Below are 16,264 nucleotides of genomic sequence, written 5' to 3'. Positions count from 1 at the left end.
CTCTTTCTTTCTTTCTTCTCCTTCTTTCGTGGTTACATCTCAACAATCCGTGGAGCCACCCACACCGAAACACAACCCCTTGCGGGTCGTTCTAGTTCGTCTTTTCTTCATTGTCGTCCTCATCTTCGTAGCACGATTTACCATCATTGTCACCATTCGCGGTAGAACTTGTTACTCCATCGACTTATGCTTCTTCTCTGATAACCTCCCTCTCTCCGCCTCCTCTCACATCTTCAATGACAATGACGACCCACCTTTTTCATTCATCCTTTCAACCATCAACAAAGATATCCTTAGGGTTTGAAATTCCTAAAAGTCTCCCAAAAGCCTCCCTTAGGGTTCAAAATCTGCAGCAACACCCAAATGCCTCCCTAAGGATTCGAAAAGGGAGCTCAAGTTTTCTTTTTAATTTTATTAGTTAATAAAATATAAAAATTGGATTTTTTTAAATAATTTAAATAATAAAAAATGATGTGAAAAATTTGTTGACGTCTTAGTGATTAGGTGCTAATGACATGATATTTCGTCTGTTATGTCATCACTTCACAAAATGAAACTAATGTAGGTATTACAGTGAAACATACAAAAATATTAGATACTTAGATGAAAAAAATTAAAATTTAGGTAGTAAAATGAAAATGGTCTTTTTTCAGGAGTAAAAAATATATTTAAGCCAAAAAAAATTATATTTTCTTCATATGATATTCCGTTAAGAAGTTTTTAAGTTACTTTTGAAAGTAATCATTTGAGATAGTAACTAGTAAGAATCAAGTATTTAATAATATATGCAAAGTAATTGTGTGTGTATGTATAGAAGATCATATATACTTAAATTTCGCATGAATTTTGAAGTATATTTCATATTATACCTTTAAAGTTTTATTTAATTTCATGCTTATCACACAACTTCAATTTTTTTCCATTTTTTAAATGGACAAAATGGATAGAAAGAAGAGACTTCAACATTGTCAATGATATGTTGGAGTTGCCACGAGGCTCACAAGATTATTACTATATGAAATTAAATTGCGATCAAATGCAACTATTCGACTAATCTATGTAGAGTGTAACTTACATTTAGAATTTCTATTAAAAAATAATTTGATTTATTTAACGTAAATAATTTCCAGCAATAAAAACCAACTGATGCAACTACATTGAGTGCAACTATTTGACTTGTTTATGTTACTTTATGGTACTCAGAGTAACTACACTGAGTACTCAGGCATGTTTGTTTTTCCCATCTAATTCTTATAAATTATATTAGCAAATTGAAGAAAATATTAAATATATTTTTAATTCTTGCTAGGTAATGTTGGTTTTAATCACTCCAAAATAGATTGTCTTTCTTTAGTCTTTGATTTATAGAAATGTACGTAAGTGGTCATAATTTCTTTTTAAGGTGATAAAAAAAACATTTTTTTTTTGTGAAAAATAACGACTGACACATTTTTTTTTATAAATAAGGGGCAAAAAGAAATTATTTATTTTTGAGGAGCTAAAGACAAACATAAGCCTGTTTACAAGTATCAAGACAATATTTAATCCAAAAAATTAATCATTAGTGCAAAGCTTGTTATTTAGTGTGTATTCCAATTTTATCTAGCTTTGCTGGAGCTGTGTCAGCTATGGATAACGACTCACCCGATGGACCTTGTTATTTATTTTGCTTCTCTTGAATAGTTTTTGGACTGTTTCTGTGAATCAAATGGGTAGTAACCAAGACTGGAAACATTCTGTTATGGTTTGTGCTCCAATCACAACACAACAATCTGTATCTGTTGAGCAGATTGCGAATGACATGTATCAGGCAAAGGCAGAAGATGCTGATATAGTGGAGGTTAGGCTTGACTGCATCACCAACTTCCACCCGTCATGAACTCAAAACCATTCTCCAAAATAAGCCACTACCTGTGCTCATTGTTAACCAGTCAGTCATATCATGTCAACAACCTTATCCTTTTATTAAATCTTACTCTTTGTATATATGTAGGAGGGATCATAAGTGTTTCATCATTGGTCATATTATGAATTGATCAGAGCTTATCGAATAAATATTTAAGTTGTTTATAGAGATGCACTTTAAAATCATTTAAAGGTCAAGTAGCTGTATTCTTTCTTTACTTTCTCATGCTTAATCATTTGCATTCAATGTATTTGTTTTGTTTGCTTTTTTAAAGACCAAAATGGGAGGGTGGTTTGTATGAGGGTGATGAGAACATGCAGTTGGAAGCATTACAGCTTGCTGTGGAATTGGGGGCTGATTTCATAGAGGTTCAGCTGAAGGTATAGCTTCTTCAGCATTTGGAAATTGATTTCTTTGGGAAGTGTCACTTTGTTCATTGCATTCAATGGAATAGCAGTGTTCTACACCACTAGTTGTGTGATGGAACTCTTTTATTATATGGATGTTCATCGTTTATCTACTTATAAAATGAAGAAAATATATCAACGAGATAGGTCCTTGAGATTGATAAGCACTGAATGATGCTTTCTTATAATGGCCATAACTGTATACATATATTTTCTCCTTTACTTACATTGTATAGTTGTTCAGGCAGCTTCTTGTCTTCCAACCTTGGTGGAACATAAGAGAAATCATAATAGTCATGGCAAAATAATTGTTTCCTGCTATGTGGATGGCATCATCCCTCCGCAAGAAGAACTACTTCAACTTGTTGAACTAATGCAAGGTACTGAAGCAGATATCATCAAACTTGTCACACATGCAGCTGATATAACAGAAATTATAAAAATATTTAGCTTGTTTCCCTATTGTCAGGCATGAGTTTTTTTTTTCTTTTTTCTTTTTTTAAGCTTACATCTCCTGAATAATCATATTTCCAATATAAATTGTACTATTGCAATAAACCTTAGTTTCTTGGGTTTGATTCAGTAGGGAAATGTCAAATGATTTACAAAATTAAGGATTATTGTTTTAATATATTATGTTATATCCGAATTAATTTTCTCATTCTTTTTTCACAATAGCTATTCCTACTTTCTAATGTTTTCCTGCTCTGGTAACAATTTGCAGGTACCATTGATTGCTTATTCTGTTGGAGAAAGAGGATTAATAAGCCAGCTTCTAAGTCAAAAATTTGGCGGGTTCTTTGTCTATGAATCATTGGCAGGAAATCCAATCCCTGGTCTGCCTTCTCTTGACAATATCCAGGAAGCCTATAAATTGGAACATGTAAAAGCAGATACTAAAGTTTTTGGGCTCATCTCAAAACCAATTAGCCACAGCAAAGGCCCTATACTGCATAATCCTCCCTTCAGACATATAAACTATAATGGAATCTATGTCCCCATGTTTGTTGATGATCTTAAAGAGTTCTTTAACACCTATCCATGCCCTGATTTTAGTGGTTTTATGTATGTCACATGTTGACATTAATCTACTTACAAGTATGAATCATATTTTGTCATTGGTCCTCATCCAGAACTGCTCCTATTTGATTTTGCGGTTTGCATGAATGATGGTGTTTTAATAGCCTTGTTATCACCGCCAACCATTTAAGTGCTTGTATTTCTTTCTTGTTTGGAAAATTCATTTCTACTTCTTTTGTACTGCAGTGTTGGGATTCCTTATAAGGAAGAAATTCTAAGGTTTTGTGATGAAGTCCATCCGCTTGCTCAGGTTGGCTTATTCTCCCATGCAACATATGGAAGTGTTTCATAGTGGTTGCCTTTTACCAACATCATGGCTCAATCTGTACTTCCATAATAGTTCTTCCTGTGCTAAGATATAAATCATGGTTTTTTAAACTAGAGCGAACCAGCCAGTTTAACCGCTTGAATGGGAAACCAGTGACTAGTCCAGAGACTCTAAAAAATCAGAGCATTGCAGAACCAGTGGAAATCGGTCAAACAGGTATAAAACCAGGGTTGAATCAATTTTTATTTTATTTTATTTTTTTGGTTTTTTTATTCTAAAATATTTTTAAGATAAATAAAAAATATTCTTAAATATTTCATATAAGTATCAATTATTTTCTCAACTATTATTAATTTTTATCTTATAAAACATATAATTTAGTCATTTATACTAATTTATCATTTTTTTAGATCCTAATTTTTAATTATATATTATTTTATTACTTAAAATATTATATAATATTAAAAAATATAAAACCAGTTCAACTACAGTTGAATCATTGAACCTTGAACTAGTGTCTTCACTAGTCCAATTTTAAAAATATTGATATAAATTGAAAAACTTAGACCTAAATGACTCTTAATTGTTTTCTGCACTGTATATATCCTCATGTTTGTTCTTGCTTTTCTACCCATTCCTCCAGTTTATTATGCATTCTTTAACAATCCACATTCAGTATCAGAAAAAAAAAAAAAAAAGCTAGTTTAATAAAGGCAACATAAAAGCTGGTAGTTGGAATCAATGAATTATTCCCCTCTAACATAATTATATGACCATATATTTTGGTTGTGGAAAGAAATATAATTAAAGGATGCCTTTCCATGAAGTGAGTGTGTTTCTGTATCCAGTCAGAAAAAAAAAAAGTGTTTCGGTTTATTTTTCTCTTTGATCATTTGAAATGAAATTGATGTTATTCTGAAGGAAGGTCTGTCCAAAATAACTTCAAGTGAATTAATGCAGTAAGGAATGTTGTTGCTTGATGACAACGGTGATCTATTAAAATGGACTTAAGATGCGGTTGTTCTTCCATGTAATGATTTTTTAGTAATACATAATCAATCTGTTTCACTTCATGTTCCACCAGTCTATAGGAGCAGTTAATACTATAATAAGGAGAGCAAGACATGGAAAGCTTGTTGGTTATAATACACATTGTGAGGCTGCAATTACTGCAATTGAGGATGCACTCATTGGTAATACTCCCCCACTGTTGTGCTTATTTTAATTTCCTTGAACTTGCCAAAAAATACATTTTTAAAAAAAAAAATCAACAACCTAAAAGCCAAAGCTATTACGTGAATATTGAATGCATAAAGGTGAAAAGTCAAACTCTTTACCATTTGGCCAAGGAGGTTGTGAAACCACTTCAACGACCAACTTTCTTGAAAGCTTTAATTGTTAGGTGCCTACCCCAAGAGTGGTTTCCATCTTTTAACCGTAATTACTGACTACTGAGCCAATTTTTCTTTGATCAACTTCAATGTCTTCTTCCTTAGCAATCTCAAATTACAATTGGTGTGATTTTAACTAATACTCTACTGATTTGCCATGAATAAATTGTCAGAGCATGGCTGCAATGATGGTGGAGCATCTTTAGGTTCACCCCTTGCTGGACGATTGTTTGTGCTAGTTGGTGCGGGAGGTGCAGGAATAGCACTGGCATTTGGTTCTAAGAGCAGAGGAGCTCTGCTAGTCATCTTTGACATTAATTTTGGTATAAAAAATAAGGCACATCACATGTGTTGTCTATTATAAATTTCATTTTTCCTTTGATTCTCTCTCATGTTAGAGTTGAAGTTTTTCCAACATCAACATACCTGTCACACCTTGCAATTAGCTTCCCCAAAAAGTGCCACAAAAAGTAGGTGGGGTGGGTGGAATTACAGAAACACCCTTAACTCAATCTGCATAACATTGATCAATCAAGTTTAATACCTTGATTTAGCATATTATAGTTTTTCACGAATTTAACTGTTATAGAAAACTTCTCTATATCAAGGGACTATGTTGCATTGACATATTTTCTTATTCTCTTATGTTCAAAAAGATAGAGCAAAATCTCTCGCTTGTGCTGTATTTGGTGAAGCTCAGCCTTTCAAAGAGTTGGTCAACTTTCAGCCAGAGAAAGAAGCAATTCTTGCCAATGCAACACCCGTAGGAATGCTTCCCAATACAGACAGAATTCCTGTTGCAGAGGTTCTACACTCTTTATTATTCTAGTAAAATAAGTGCAAATTTTGGATGTAGTTCTTTGGATATTTTTAATTTTGTTCTCTATTTAAAATTGAAGTTTCATCTTAGTAATAATATGTATAATAAAGTTTGTATTAAAGGTTAACATAAGTTATCCAGGTAAAACTCTAATTCTAATTATAAAAAAAAAAAAAAAAAAAAAGCACCACAAGCTTTTAAGGAATTCCATATAAGTTTTGTCTATAAAAAAATGTTTAATGTGAGTTTAATTATTAATGTTGATCTCTTCTTGAAGGCAACTTTGGAAGACTAGCGGTTAGTCTTTGATGCTGTCTATAGGCTAAGAAGAACCAGATTGTTGAAAGAAGCGGATGCTGCAGGAGCAATAACTGTGGGTGGGGTAGAAATGTTCCTAAGGCAGGCCATTGGTCAGTTCAATCTTTTCACTAGCCTAGAAGGTATAATCTTCACTTTCTGCTTTCACCTTTGTATCATCAAACTTAAGTAAATAGAATAACTTAAAAGTAGGTTTAAAACTAAAAAAGACTATCTAAATTTGGTGGAAAGCCAGTGATCTCATTAATTCCTGGTGGTTTCCTTTCTGTGCAGCACCTGAAGAATTTATGCGGGAAATTGTTTTATCCAAATTTTGAAGCCGCTGTTTCCATAAATTGATACTACAACTTGATGGAGGCTGCACCTATCAAGAAATTCTTGTACATCACATTTCATAACAATTTTTTATTAAAAAAATCCCTTATTCTTAGTTGGGACGACAACTATAATGCAACATAATAAATTGAAATAATAGGCAAAAGAGCAAAAGCTGTTGTGGACGCAGCCGAAAGACATTGTTCAACTTATTTTGTGGTTTTAGGAATAAAATGCTTTGATTCTCAGCAAAAATAAAATAAAAAAATTGCCTTTGGTAATATTAACATGGACCTCGTAGATAAGAGTTTTATGGGCCTGGGTCTGATCCTACATTGGATTTTTTTTTTTGTGCCATTTAAATTTTTCTATTCACAATCTTCAATTATTTTGTTTACTTTTATGGTTTTATCTATAATTTACAACAACAATAAAAAAAAAAAGATGTCTTTATTTGATAATATACATTTTTACCTTTCAACGGCTACCACAAAATACTCCACGATTTTGTTTCAATAAATAAAAAAGACTAAATTACTCATCTGACTCCTTAACTTTATTTTAAGTTACAATTTGATCATTTATTTATTAAAAGTTAAAAAATAGTCTTTTAAGTAATATCTTTTACAACACATTTATTCTTTTTGAGACACTTACGTTTTGGATCTTTTGGGATACCATTTTGAACATTTTTTTATTAATTAAAGATGTTAAATTTATCCCATTAGATTTATCAACATGAAAATTATAGAACCTAATTAATATTTAGACCAAAAAAGAGACATAACACATGTTGAAAATTGTGTGAAAGTAAGTATTATTGAATTAAAACATGTTAGATGTACAAAAAGTTATTGACACGAGTGGTTCCACACTTGGGTCCCTTAACCAAGGTCTAAGGTTCGACTACCCAATTTGGACATAATGTCGCAACTCGAAGTATTACTTTACCTCAAAATGGGTTGACCCAATGGGAGAGGATTAGTAAGGTGTTAAATAAGACATCTCAAATACATTTGCTTAAACAAAACAAAAAAACATGTTAGATATAGCTGATAAAGTATAACTTTTTAAGTATATAATATATTAAAAAAAATTACACAACTTCATAATTATAGTTAGTAAAAAGTTATCTCTATTTATATATAGTATGGTTTTTAGATATCATTTTGATTTTTAACATAACATCATGAAAAATTTTCACCCTTAAGGTACGTTTTTCCATTTTTCCTTTTTAATTTTCTTTTCTTTTAGTACTAGTAATTTATTTTTTCCTTTTATTTATTGTTTTCATCTAAATGATATAAATTACGGGAAGGATATTTTCGTCACTCAACTTTTATCTATCGAAGATTCACAATACATGTTAAGAATTTTTATCAAAAAGGCCAATGGATAGTTGGGATTTAGGGTTAGGTTAATTAGCATTGTATCATTAGGAAATTAGAAGACCTGACTGGGATTTAGTGTGGAACAATGGAAAAAAGAGACGAACCTTGTATATGTGTGTGTAAATTGGGAAATGGTTGTGTGTGAATTTATGTGAGGGAAAAGAAAAGGGAAAGAGAGAAAGAAAATGAAGGAGAAGTTGAATTTTTGGTTTGGTTTTATAAATAATGAAAAACATTGATAACAACATATTTTATGGCGTCGGAACCATTCACATGGCTAATATTCTATTGACTATGTAAGTTTAGGTTTTATTTCCTCCATTGACCGACTTCATTACATCAAAACTTTATTAGGCATTGTTTTTCACACTTCATTGTTGTTGCATCATTTTGACAACTATTAGTTTTTTTTTTGGATTACTACTGATCTTAAAAGTTAAAGTCCATCCCAGGATGTTCTTGAAAATTAAAAGCTCACCAATCAATCGATGATGAAGATGAACAGATGGATTGATGAGTAAATTTTATTTCAAATTTTTTCTTATTTCCATCTTTAACTTATGAAGATGCTAAAGCTATCATACTAACAAGATTCTTTTACATATAACATTTGATTTATGGAAAATTAAACTAGTTGTAGTCACGTCTAAGCTCAACAACAACAAACAAGAACCATTATTCTTCACCGTTAAACAGTTTTGCTACAATTTTTTCCTGCAAACGATGGTCCTTTTTAATCAAGGCCCATGGAGAAGATAAGGGAAATTTGGATCTAAATTTTCATTAAAATGCATGTGCAAGGCACATGATCTCTTGTGATTAACAAAACAAACGTTGTTATGGGGTTAAGGGGTGATAGTCTAATGACTTTCCAACATTTACAAGGTTTTATGTGGGATCCCTAATGAGGGGTATCGAGAAAAAATTGTAAAAAACATGGAAATCAAGTGTAATTTACTCACATTTTGTTGGTGCATGAAATTTTAAGCGTAAATGACGATACATTAACATACACACAAACATATATATGTGTATGTATACATATATAGTTACAAAAAGACATTTATTATTTATTAATAGTAATAAATAAATTTATATTTGTTTTTGATTTTTTATTTGAATTTTAGTCATTTTATTAACCTATATTTATAAAAATCAATGTACCTAGTGCCTTGAGGCTCTTTGCTATGCAAAGGTATGAGGGAGAGTCATTTTATGTAATCTTATTATATGCAAAGATATTGTTTTTGAATTTGAACTCATGACCTCATTGTATGTAGTCTTATTATATGTAAAGACATTATTTTTAAATTTGAACTCATGACCAACCAATTACTAAGACACAAGTTTAATGATGTATCTGGGCGTCCTTTTAGAAAGAGGTGCAACACGATGACTTTTCATGAAATCATTCATCCTAATATTACTTTTCCTCAAACACACATTTAACTACAAAGTTATGATAAGATCATGTGTACTAATCTATATCTATATGTATATAAAAATTAAAAGTACATTTAAGTGTTATCATAAATAAAATAAAAATGAGACATATTTTTTTTGTTATCCATGAAAATTGAGGTCAATTACAGAAAAATTTAAAACAACTCATGCACACAACTCAAATTAGTCATGTAATAACTAAATTTCAAGAGTTCTCTAAAATAAATAAAAAATGATTGGCATGAAAAACATAGAGTAAGCAACAACACTCAGCAAATATGTTTGCATACTAAGATATTTTTGTATGCATCAATTGTGTATAATAATTTGACATTATTATAAAATTACAAATAATAAATTTAATAGTTTTTAAATAATTATCCTAAAATTATACCAATAATATGTTTTTTACTGATTAATTTTGTAAAAGTTTCCACACTAATAGTATATAACTGTTAAACTCCAAAATTAATTTATCTATCAAAATTATGACAATTTTTTTTAAATGAATTAAACTAAACTCAATCATACATTTCCTATATCTTATAGTTGTGAATTTAACTTATCTAGATTTCTTTTTAAGTTAACTTTTTATATGTTAAAAATTTGTATACTATTTTTTTTTAACAGTAAAATTTGAAGATAAATACAAATAATTTATAATAACTTACTTATAAAAATTAACAAATTCATTTTATAAATTCCATCACGATTCAACCTGACACAGACGAGTTTGTCTTGATGTTTCCTAGAAGTAGGAGAAAGAATAATCAAGCAAGCTCTCGTCCTTTCCGTTCCATCAAAACTTGCCACTTTCTTCTCTCCCTCCCTCTACAACAGGGAGGGAGTGTGTACGGTCAACTCTTCCATACCAACACCCTCTCCTTCGTTCCCATGTCGTAGTCGCGGTGCAAGTAAGTTGCCTCACCGATTATTTCCATCTCTCTCTTCCTTAGGGTTTTTGCTGAAACGAAATTCTTTGCTACGCCCCTTTACTCTCTATTTCCTTCGCTCTTTTCTAATCTTAGGGTTATGCTGTTTCTCACCTTCCCAACTTCCATTTCCTGTCTAAACTTTACATTATTATGCGTTTATTTCACTTTTCACATCTGATATGTTTCTCTCTATAATTTACGGAAACGCGTTTTTTCCCTCTTAGCTCTTGAATGGATAAAGACAAACTCCTCGTTGAGTGCTTATGGAGGAAGAAAATAAGAAGCAAAAATGAATTACACTTTTCCCATACACTCAAACTAGCTTATGCGTAAGTTATTTTATAAAAACTCTCCCATTTAGTTTCTTCAAAAGCTGATTTTAACTTATGCATAAGTTGGTTTTAGTTTATGGAAGAACAAACTTTAGGATCTATTTGGATAGACTTCTCCATACAAACTTATAGGAGGAGAAAATAAGAAGTAAAAATGAAATAAGTTTTTTCATTAGTTAAGATTAGCTTATGCATAAGTTACTTTGTAGAATTTTTCTCGCAACAGCTTCTCAAAAGTTGATTTTTAACTTTTTTATGGAGAAGTTTATTTTATGGAGAAGTTTATGGAGAAGTTTATTTTATATTTCCTTCTTATTTTCTTCTCAGTGTTTATGGAGAAATTTATTCAAAAAGACCTTAACTCATTTTTCCTTCTTATTATTGTCTTCTTCTATAACTGCTTGTTGAGAAGTTTATCCAAACCAAGTATTACTTTTGTGGAACTTTGTGAAATTTGTAGTATTAAAGTTGAAATGAAAATTTATTGCTTCCTGGATTTACTTTTTAAGAGTACATCAACAAAATTTACTGGTTCCAGATATCAAGCATGTCTATATTTGCTTACGCAAGTGATATTGAAGTTCCTGTTAAGTGGTTAATTGGCGGTTTGGCTTGTGTTGATCAGGTGAAAATGTTGCACCGCGTCTGGGTGGTGGATTTGTGAATAGGCAGGAGTTGTTTCCCTGTCTATGTATTGTCACTAGATTGAGAGAACTGCTGTGATTGGGTTTTGATTTCAACTCACTGATGGAGTGCAACAAGGATGAGGCTTTGAGGGCTAGGCAGATTGCTGAAAATAAGATGCAAGCTGGTGATTTTGAAGGGGGGCTGAAATTTGCTACAAAAGCCCAAAGGCTGTTTCCTGAGATTCAGAACATTCTTCAGATCCTTGCTGTTTGTGAGGTTCACTGTGCTGCACAGAAGACATACTCTGGGTCAGACATGGACTGGTATGGAATTCTTAAGACTGAAAAGTCCGCCGATGAAGCAACCATAAAGAAACAGTATAGGAAGCTTGCACTGCTACTTCATCCTGACAAAAATAAATCTGCTGGTGCAGAGGCTGCTTTCAAGTTGATTGGTGAAGCTAACAGAGTGTTGAGTGACCAAACGAAGCGTGCTTTGTATGACTTAAAGTTTGGAGTTCCTGTGGGAAATACAGCAACTAAGGTGCCACCTCGTCACCCAAATGGAAATGCTTCTGGGATGGGATGTGATGGAACTGCAAGAAATTGTCAGAACAGTTATTTTTCACAATACCAAGCTTGGAATGCATACCATCGGGATGATAATCAGACATTCTGGACATGTTGCCCTCATTGTAATACTAGATATCAATATGTCAAAACCATTTTAAATCATACCATACGCTGTCAACATTGTTCTAAATCCTTTACAGCTCATGATATGGGGAACCACAATGTGCCACCAGGATACTGGGCACCATTTAATAACCAGAAAGAGCCTCCAAAACATGCATCGTCTAAAGAAGCATCAAAAGGCTATGGTGGAAAATCTTCTGGTAGAGAACAGGAGGGTGTATCCATGTCAAAATGCTCAGCTGGTATTGGTGCCCATTCTAAAGTTGCAAAGAGAAGAGATGGTCATGTGGCTGCAGGAGTGACGAAGGCTGGTGTTGGGACATCCGACCCCACTAATTCCAAAGCCAAGGAATTGCGAGCCTCAACAAAGGTTGGACATAAGAGATCAAGGCAGTCAGCATCAGATGATGATAAGAAAGCTGCAAACGGTAAAGCCGTGAAAGATACCAAGGTTCAAGAAAATAGGGTTGATCCTAATAGGAGATCTTCAAGGAAAAAACAGCATGTTTCGTACACAGAAAATGATAAAGATGGTAATTTTGGGAATTCTTCCAAAAAGCCAAGACACCATAAATCCAGTAACAATAATCCAGCCTCTTTTACTGATGGTGTGGGTGGTCAGAATGGAGAGATAAGAAATAAAGCAAGTGCACCACCTGGAGAAACTATTTTAAGGAATAAAACCAAAGTTGAGCAGACAAATGTGCAAAGAAAGGAGGCATCCAACTCAGATCTTAATGATAGAAAGTCAAAAGCTGACAATTGTTCTCCACTCAAGTCAAATTTTCCTCCCACTTCAGAGATTTGCTGTCCTGATCCAGATTTCAGTGATTTTGAGAGAGATAAGGCAGAGGATTGTTTTGCTGTTAATCAATTATGGGCTATTTTTGACAATACCGACAGTATGCCAAGATTCTATGCTCTTGTCAAGAAAGTGTACTCCCCTTTCAAATTGCGGATTACTTGGCTGGAACCTGACTCAGATGACCAAGGTGAGATTGACTGGCATGAAGCAGGTTTGCCTGTTGCTTGTGGTAAGTTCAAACTAGGTCATTCTCAGAGAACTTCAGATCGCTTTATGTTCTCTCATCAGATGCATTGCATAAAAGGAATTGACACTGGTACTTATCTGATATATCCAAAGAAGGGAGAAACTTGGGCAATTTTCAGACATTGGGATCTTGGATGGAGTTTTGATCCAGAAAAGCATTCAGAGTATCAATTTGAATATGTGGAAGTTCTATCTGATTTTGATAAAAATGTTGGCGTTAAAGTTGCTTATCTTAGCAAACTAAAAGGGTTTGTTAGTCTCTTTCAGCGAACTGTGCTAAACAGAATTAGCTTCTTTTGTATTTTGCCTAATGAGCTATATAAGTTCTCTCATCACATTCCTTCATATAAGATGACAGGTGCTGAAAGGCAAGATGTTCCAAGAGGATCTTTTGAACTTGATCCTGCTGGTCTGCCTAATAGTCTTTTTGAAGTCGGTGATCCTGGTGTTGTGAAGATGGATGGTGTCAATTGTTCGCACCACGAATACTCGAAGTGTAAAGTTGAAGAGGCAATGCCTAATGATAGTATTCACAAAGCAACACTGCGAGAGAGTATTGATTCTGGAAGAGTAGCACAAATCCTCAGAAGATCACCAAGGTCAAGTAAAAAAAGTATGGACAATGGTCAAGCAAGCACTAGTCAATATATAGTCAGAAAGGATGACATAAACATTGTCCACAGGGATGACAGTCCACCAGAGGGAAACACTGCTGCATCTCAGACTATTAAGAGGAAGGTCAAGACACCTCAGAAACATGAGAAAAATAATTATGAAGGAGAGGCATTGAAAGCTCGAAAGTCACCTAAAGATTTAGGCAAGAAAAATGCTCAAGGAGATGCAGGTGAATATTCAAGCAACAGTAAAAATGTGAAGGTTAGCAATATTCCTCAGTCGGTGGGAGCATCATGTTATGGCTTTAAGAAGGAAAAATCTGAAGAGATGTTTCGGTGTGGTCAGATATGGGCAATATATGGTGATAGGGATCATATGCCTGATACTTATGCTCAAATTAGGATAATTGAATGCACTCCTAATTTTCGATTGCAGGTGTACTTACTTGAACCCTGCTCACCACCAAATGACTTAAAAAGAACAACATCTTGTGGCACCTTTGCAGTTAAAGAAGCCAAATTACGGATGCTTTCTCTCTCTGCATTCTCTCATCAATTAAAAGCTGAACTCGTGGCAAATAATAGATATGAAATTTACCCTAGAAAAGGTGAGATTTGGGCTCTATACAAGGACCAGAACTATGAACAGACTTCTTCAAATCAGGGCAGAGGTGAATGTCATATAGTAGAAGTATTAGCAGATAATAACAAGAGTTTCCAAGTTGTTGTTCTGGTGCCGCATGGCAGCTCTCAGACAATTTTCAAGGCTCCTAGAATTCAGAGATCTAAAACTGGTGTAATTGAAATATTAAGAGAAGAGGTTGGCAGATTTTCACATCAGATTCCTGCTTTTCAGCACAGCGACAATGTTCATCTCAGAGGGTGTTGGGAGCTTGATCCTTCATCAGTACCTGGCTGTTTGATACCAATAGACTGAAGTATAGCATTTTTATACCCACTTGTCCTCTTAGTTCGTTGTAGTGAACCTAAGTTTTCTTATATGATATAACCAGCTATTCTGTGAAGCAGCAAAGTATGGAAATGTGTTCAAGAGATTTCCTCAATCATTCCATGTTTATTGATCAGTTGCATTAGTTAAAGCGGCTGTTATCACATTCTGGCTATGTTCTTGTTATCATCGGTGTGTGCTGATACGCGGGACGCCTGATCTTGTGTTGGGACTTGGACGTTCCTTAACTGTGTCTATGATCCTGTTTGCTATGATATCCCGAGTTCACCTCAATTTGATAATTTTACTATGCCACTCAGCCAGAATAAAAAAAGTGATAGGACATCATGATCGGGAGAAACGTGATCTATGCTTTGCTGGTAAGTACATTTTCGTAGCAGCTTGTTACCGGGAACTACACTATCTGCTTTATTGGGCAGTTGGGACAAGGTAATGCATGTTACAATTGAAAGTTAAATTTTAAAATAAGGCTATGCAAACGAGAAAATTAAAAGACATTAGTTTTAATTGTTATAATTAAAAACAAGATATACAAATTATTTAAAAGAAGATAAAACAAAAATTTAAGTCATTTTGAGATAAATATGATTTTGTGTTTAGATTATTGGTATAATTCAAGTCAAGACAAGTGTTGATTAATATTGCAGGTTAGTAAAAGGCAATGTATTGAGCAGTAGCCAGTAAGGTGTAACTATGTTCAAAAGCAATTTCTACGTTTAACAAACGTACTATTGTTTTTATGAAACATGCTGACTGGATTTTGAAATTTCCTAGAAGAAAATTATAAATTTATTGCGTCACCCACATTACACCAACTCAGCATAGCGAGTTCATTGTTTTCGGTTTTTGCCTCGACTTTGTTTGGGGGAATACTTTGATATAGTTTGTGCTTGAATGACATTAGCATCGTGTTTGGTCAAAGTACTTTTTATTTTATTTTAAGTATTGATAATAAATAGTTGAGCAAATGCTGCTTATGTAAATAAGTAAACTACGTTACCCGCTTTGAATCAATTATACTATACCATCTCAGCAGAGCGAGTGGATTGTTTTTGCCTCCACTTTGTTTGGTGGAATACTTTGATATAATTGTGTATATGGCATTGGAAAATAATTTTTGTCTGCCTGTATTCTCTTCGATTTATTCTTTATACATTACCTGTATTTATTATTATTTTCCCCCCTTCTATTACAGTATTCCACCCTCTTTTAGGGTGGATGAATACCATTACTAACATTAGGATGTGCGGTCAACGGGAGACATACCGTTTTTCCAAGCCAATTGAATAGTACTAGTATATTCCATAGACTAACCCAGAGTTTAGAGGAGTCAGCTTGGGAGTTTCTTTGCAAATTTATCGCATTGATATCAAATTGTTAAATATAACTAAATCTCACCTGATAATATTATATTACATAATATTACAGTGGACCTTTTCTTTCTACAATCATAATCAATCATATATTTAATTTAAACAATAAAGTTTGATTGAAAATAATATTTATTTCAATTAGTTTAATAAAATACTTGAATTGTGATTGTTGAAAAAAAATTAAAAGTATATTTTATTTAACATAAAATAATTATAATATTATCACATAATATGGGTTTATTTTACAAACGGAGATGTTTAATGAAACACTCTCTAATATGTTCTTTCTTATGTATTCTTTATTATATATCCAAATTTATTAGAAATT

At 32.9% G+C, this 16,264-nt stretch overlaps 1 protein-coding gene and 1 long non-coding RNA gene across 14 annotated transcripts; both read left to right on the top strand.

The window, feature by feature from the left end:
• The first annotated feature begins 1,669 nt into the window (after window positions 1-1,669).
• Window positions 1,670-6,792, top strand: LOC114399199. 11 transcript variants are annotated; one of them, XR_003663668.1, is made up of 11 exons: window positions 1,671-1,930; window positions 2,181-2,286; window positions 2,558-2,693; window positions 3,038-3,196; window positions 3,580-3,643; window positions 3,776-3,877; window positions 4,746-4,854; window positions 5,226-5,375; window positions 5,709-5,857; window positions 6,150-6,312; window positions 6,464-6,792. It is a non-coding gene; the product is annotated as an uncharacterized LOC114399199 (long non-coding RNA). The 11 variants fall into 11 exon arrangements; XR_003663663.1 differs by having other exon boundaries at window positions 3,038-3,378; XR_003663661.1 differs by having other exon boundaries at window positions 3,038-3,411.
• A 3,267-nt stretch (window positions 6,793-10,059) lies between these two features.
• On the top strand, window positions 10,060-15,624 carry LOC114400866. 3 transcript variants are annotated; one of them, XR_003664024.1, is made up of 3 exons: window positions 10,060-10,253; window positions 11,232-14,992; window positions 15,211-15,624. XR_003664024.1 is itself a non-coding variant. In XM_028363525.1 (3 exons), exon 3 carries the CDS (start codon window positions 11,354-11,356, stop codon window positions 14,528-14,530), a length of 3,177 nt encoding a protein of 1,058 aa, XP_028219326.1. In that variant the 5' UTR covers window positions 10,060-10,253; window positions 10,499-10,603; window positions 11,232-11,353; the 3' UTR covers window positions 14,531-15,624. The 3 variants fall into 3 exon arrangements, 2 of the variants coding, with proteins under 2 accessions (XP_028219326.1, XP_028219324.1); XM_028363525.1 differs by adding an exon at window positions 10,499-10,603 and having other exon boundaries at window positions 11,232-15,624; XM_028363523.1 differs by having other exon boundaries at window positions 11,232-15,624.
• Window positions 15,625-16,264: the final 640 nt, after the last annotated feature.

The sequence above is a fragment of the Glycine soja genome, chromosome 19 (assembly GCF_004193775.1).
Source record: "Glycine soja cultivar W05 chromosome 19, ASM419377v2, whole genome shotgun sequence".
NCBI lineage: Eukaryota > Viridiplantae > Streptophyta > Magnoliopsida > Fabales > Fabaceae > Glycine > Glycine soja.
The sequence above is the reverse complement of the archived record's forward strand: the minus strand, read 5'-3'. Positions and strand labels throughout refer to the sequence as shown.

What these genes read in the sequence shown, in the direction of transcription:
- LOC114400866 (XM_028363523.1), top strand. Translation starts at nt 11,354, where the DNA reads ATGGAGTGCAACAAGGATGAGGCTTTGAGGGCTAGGCAGATTGCTGAA.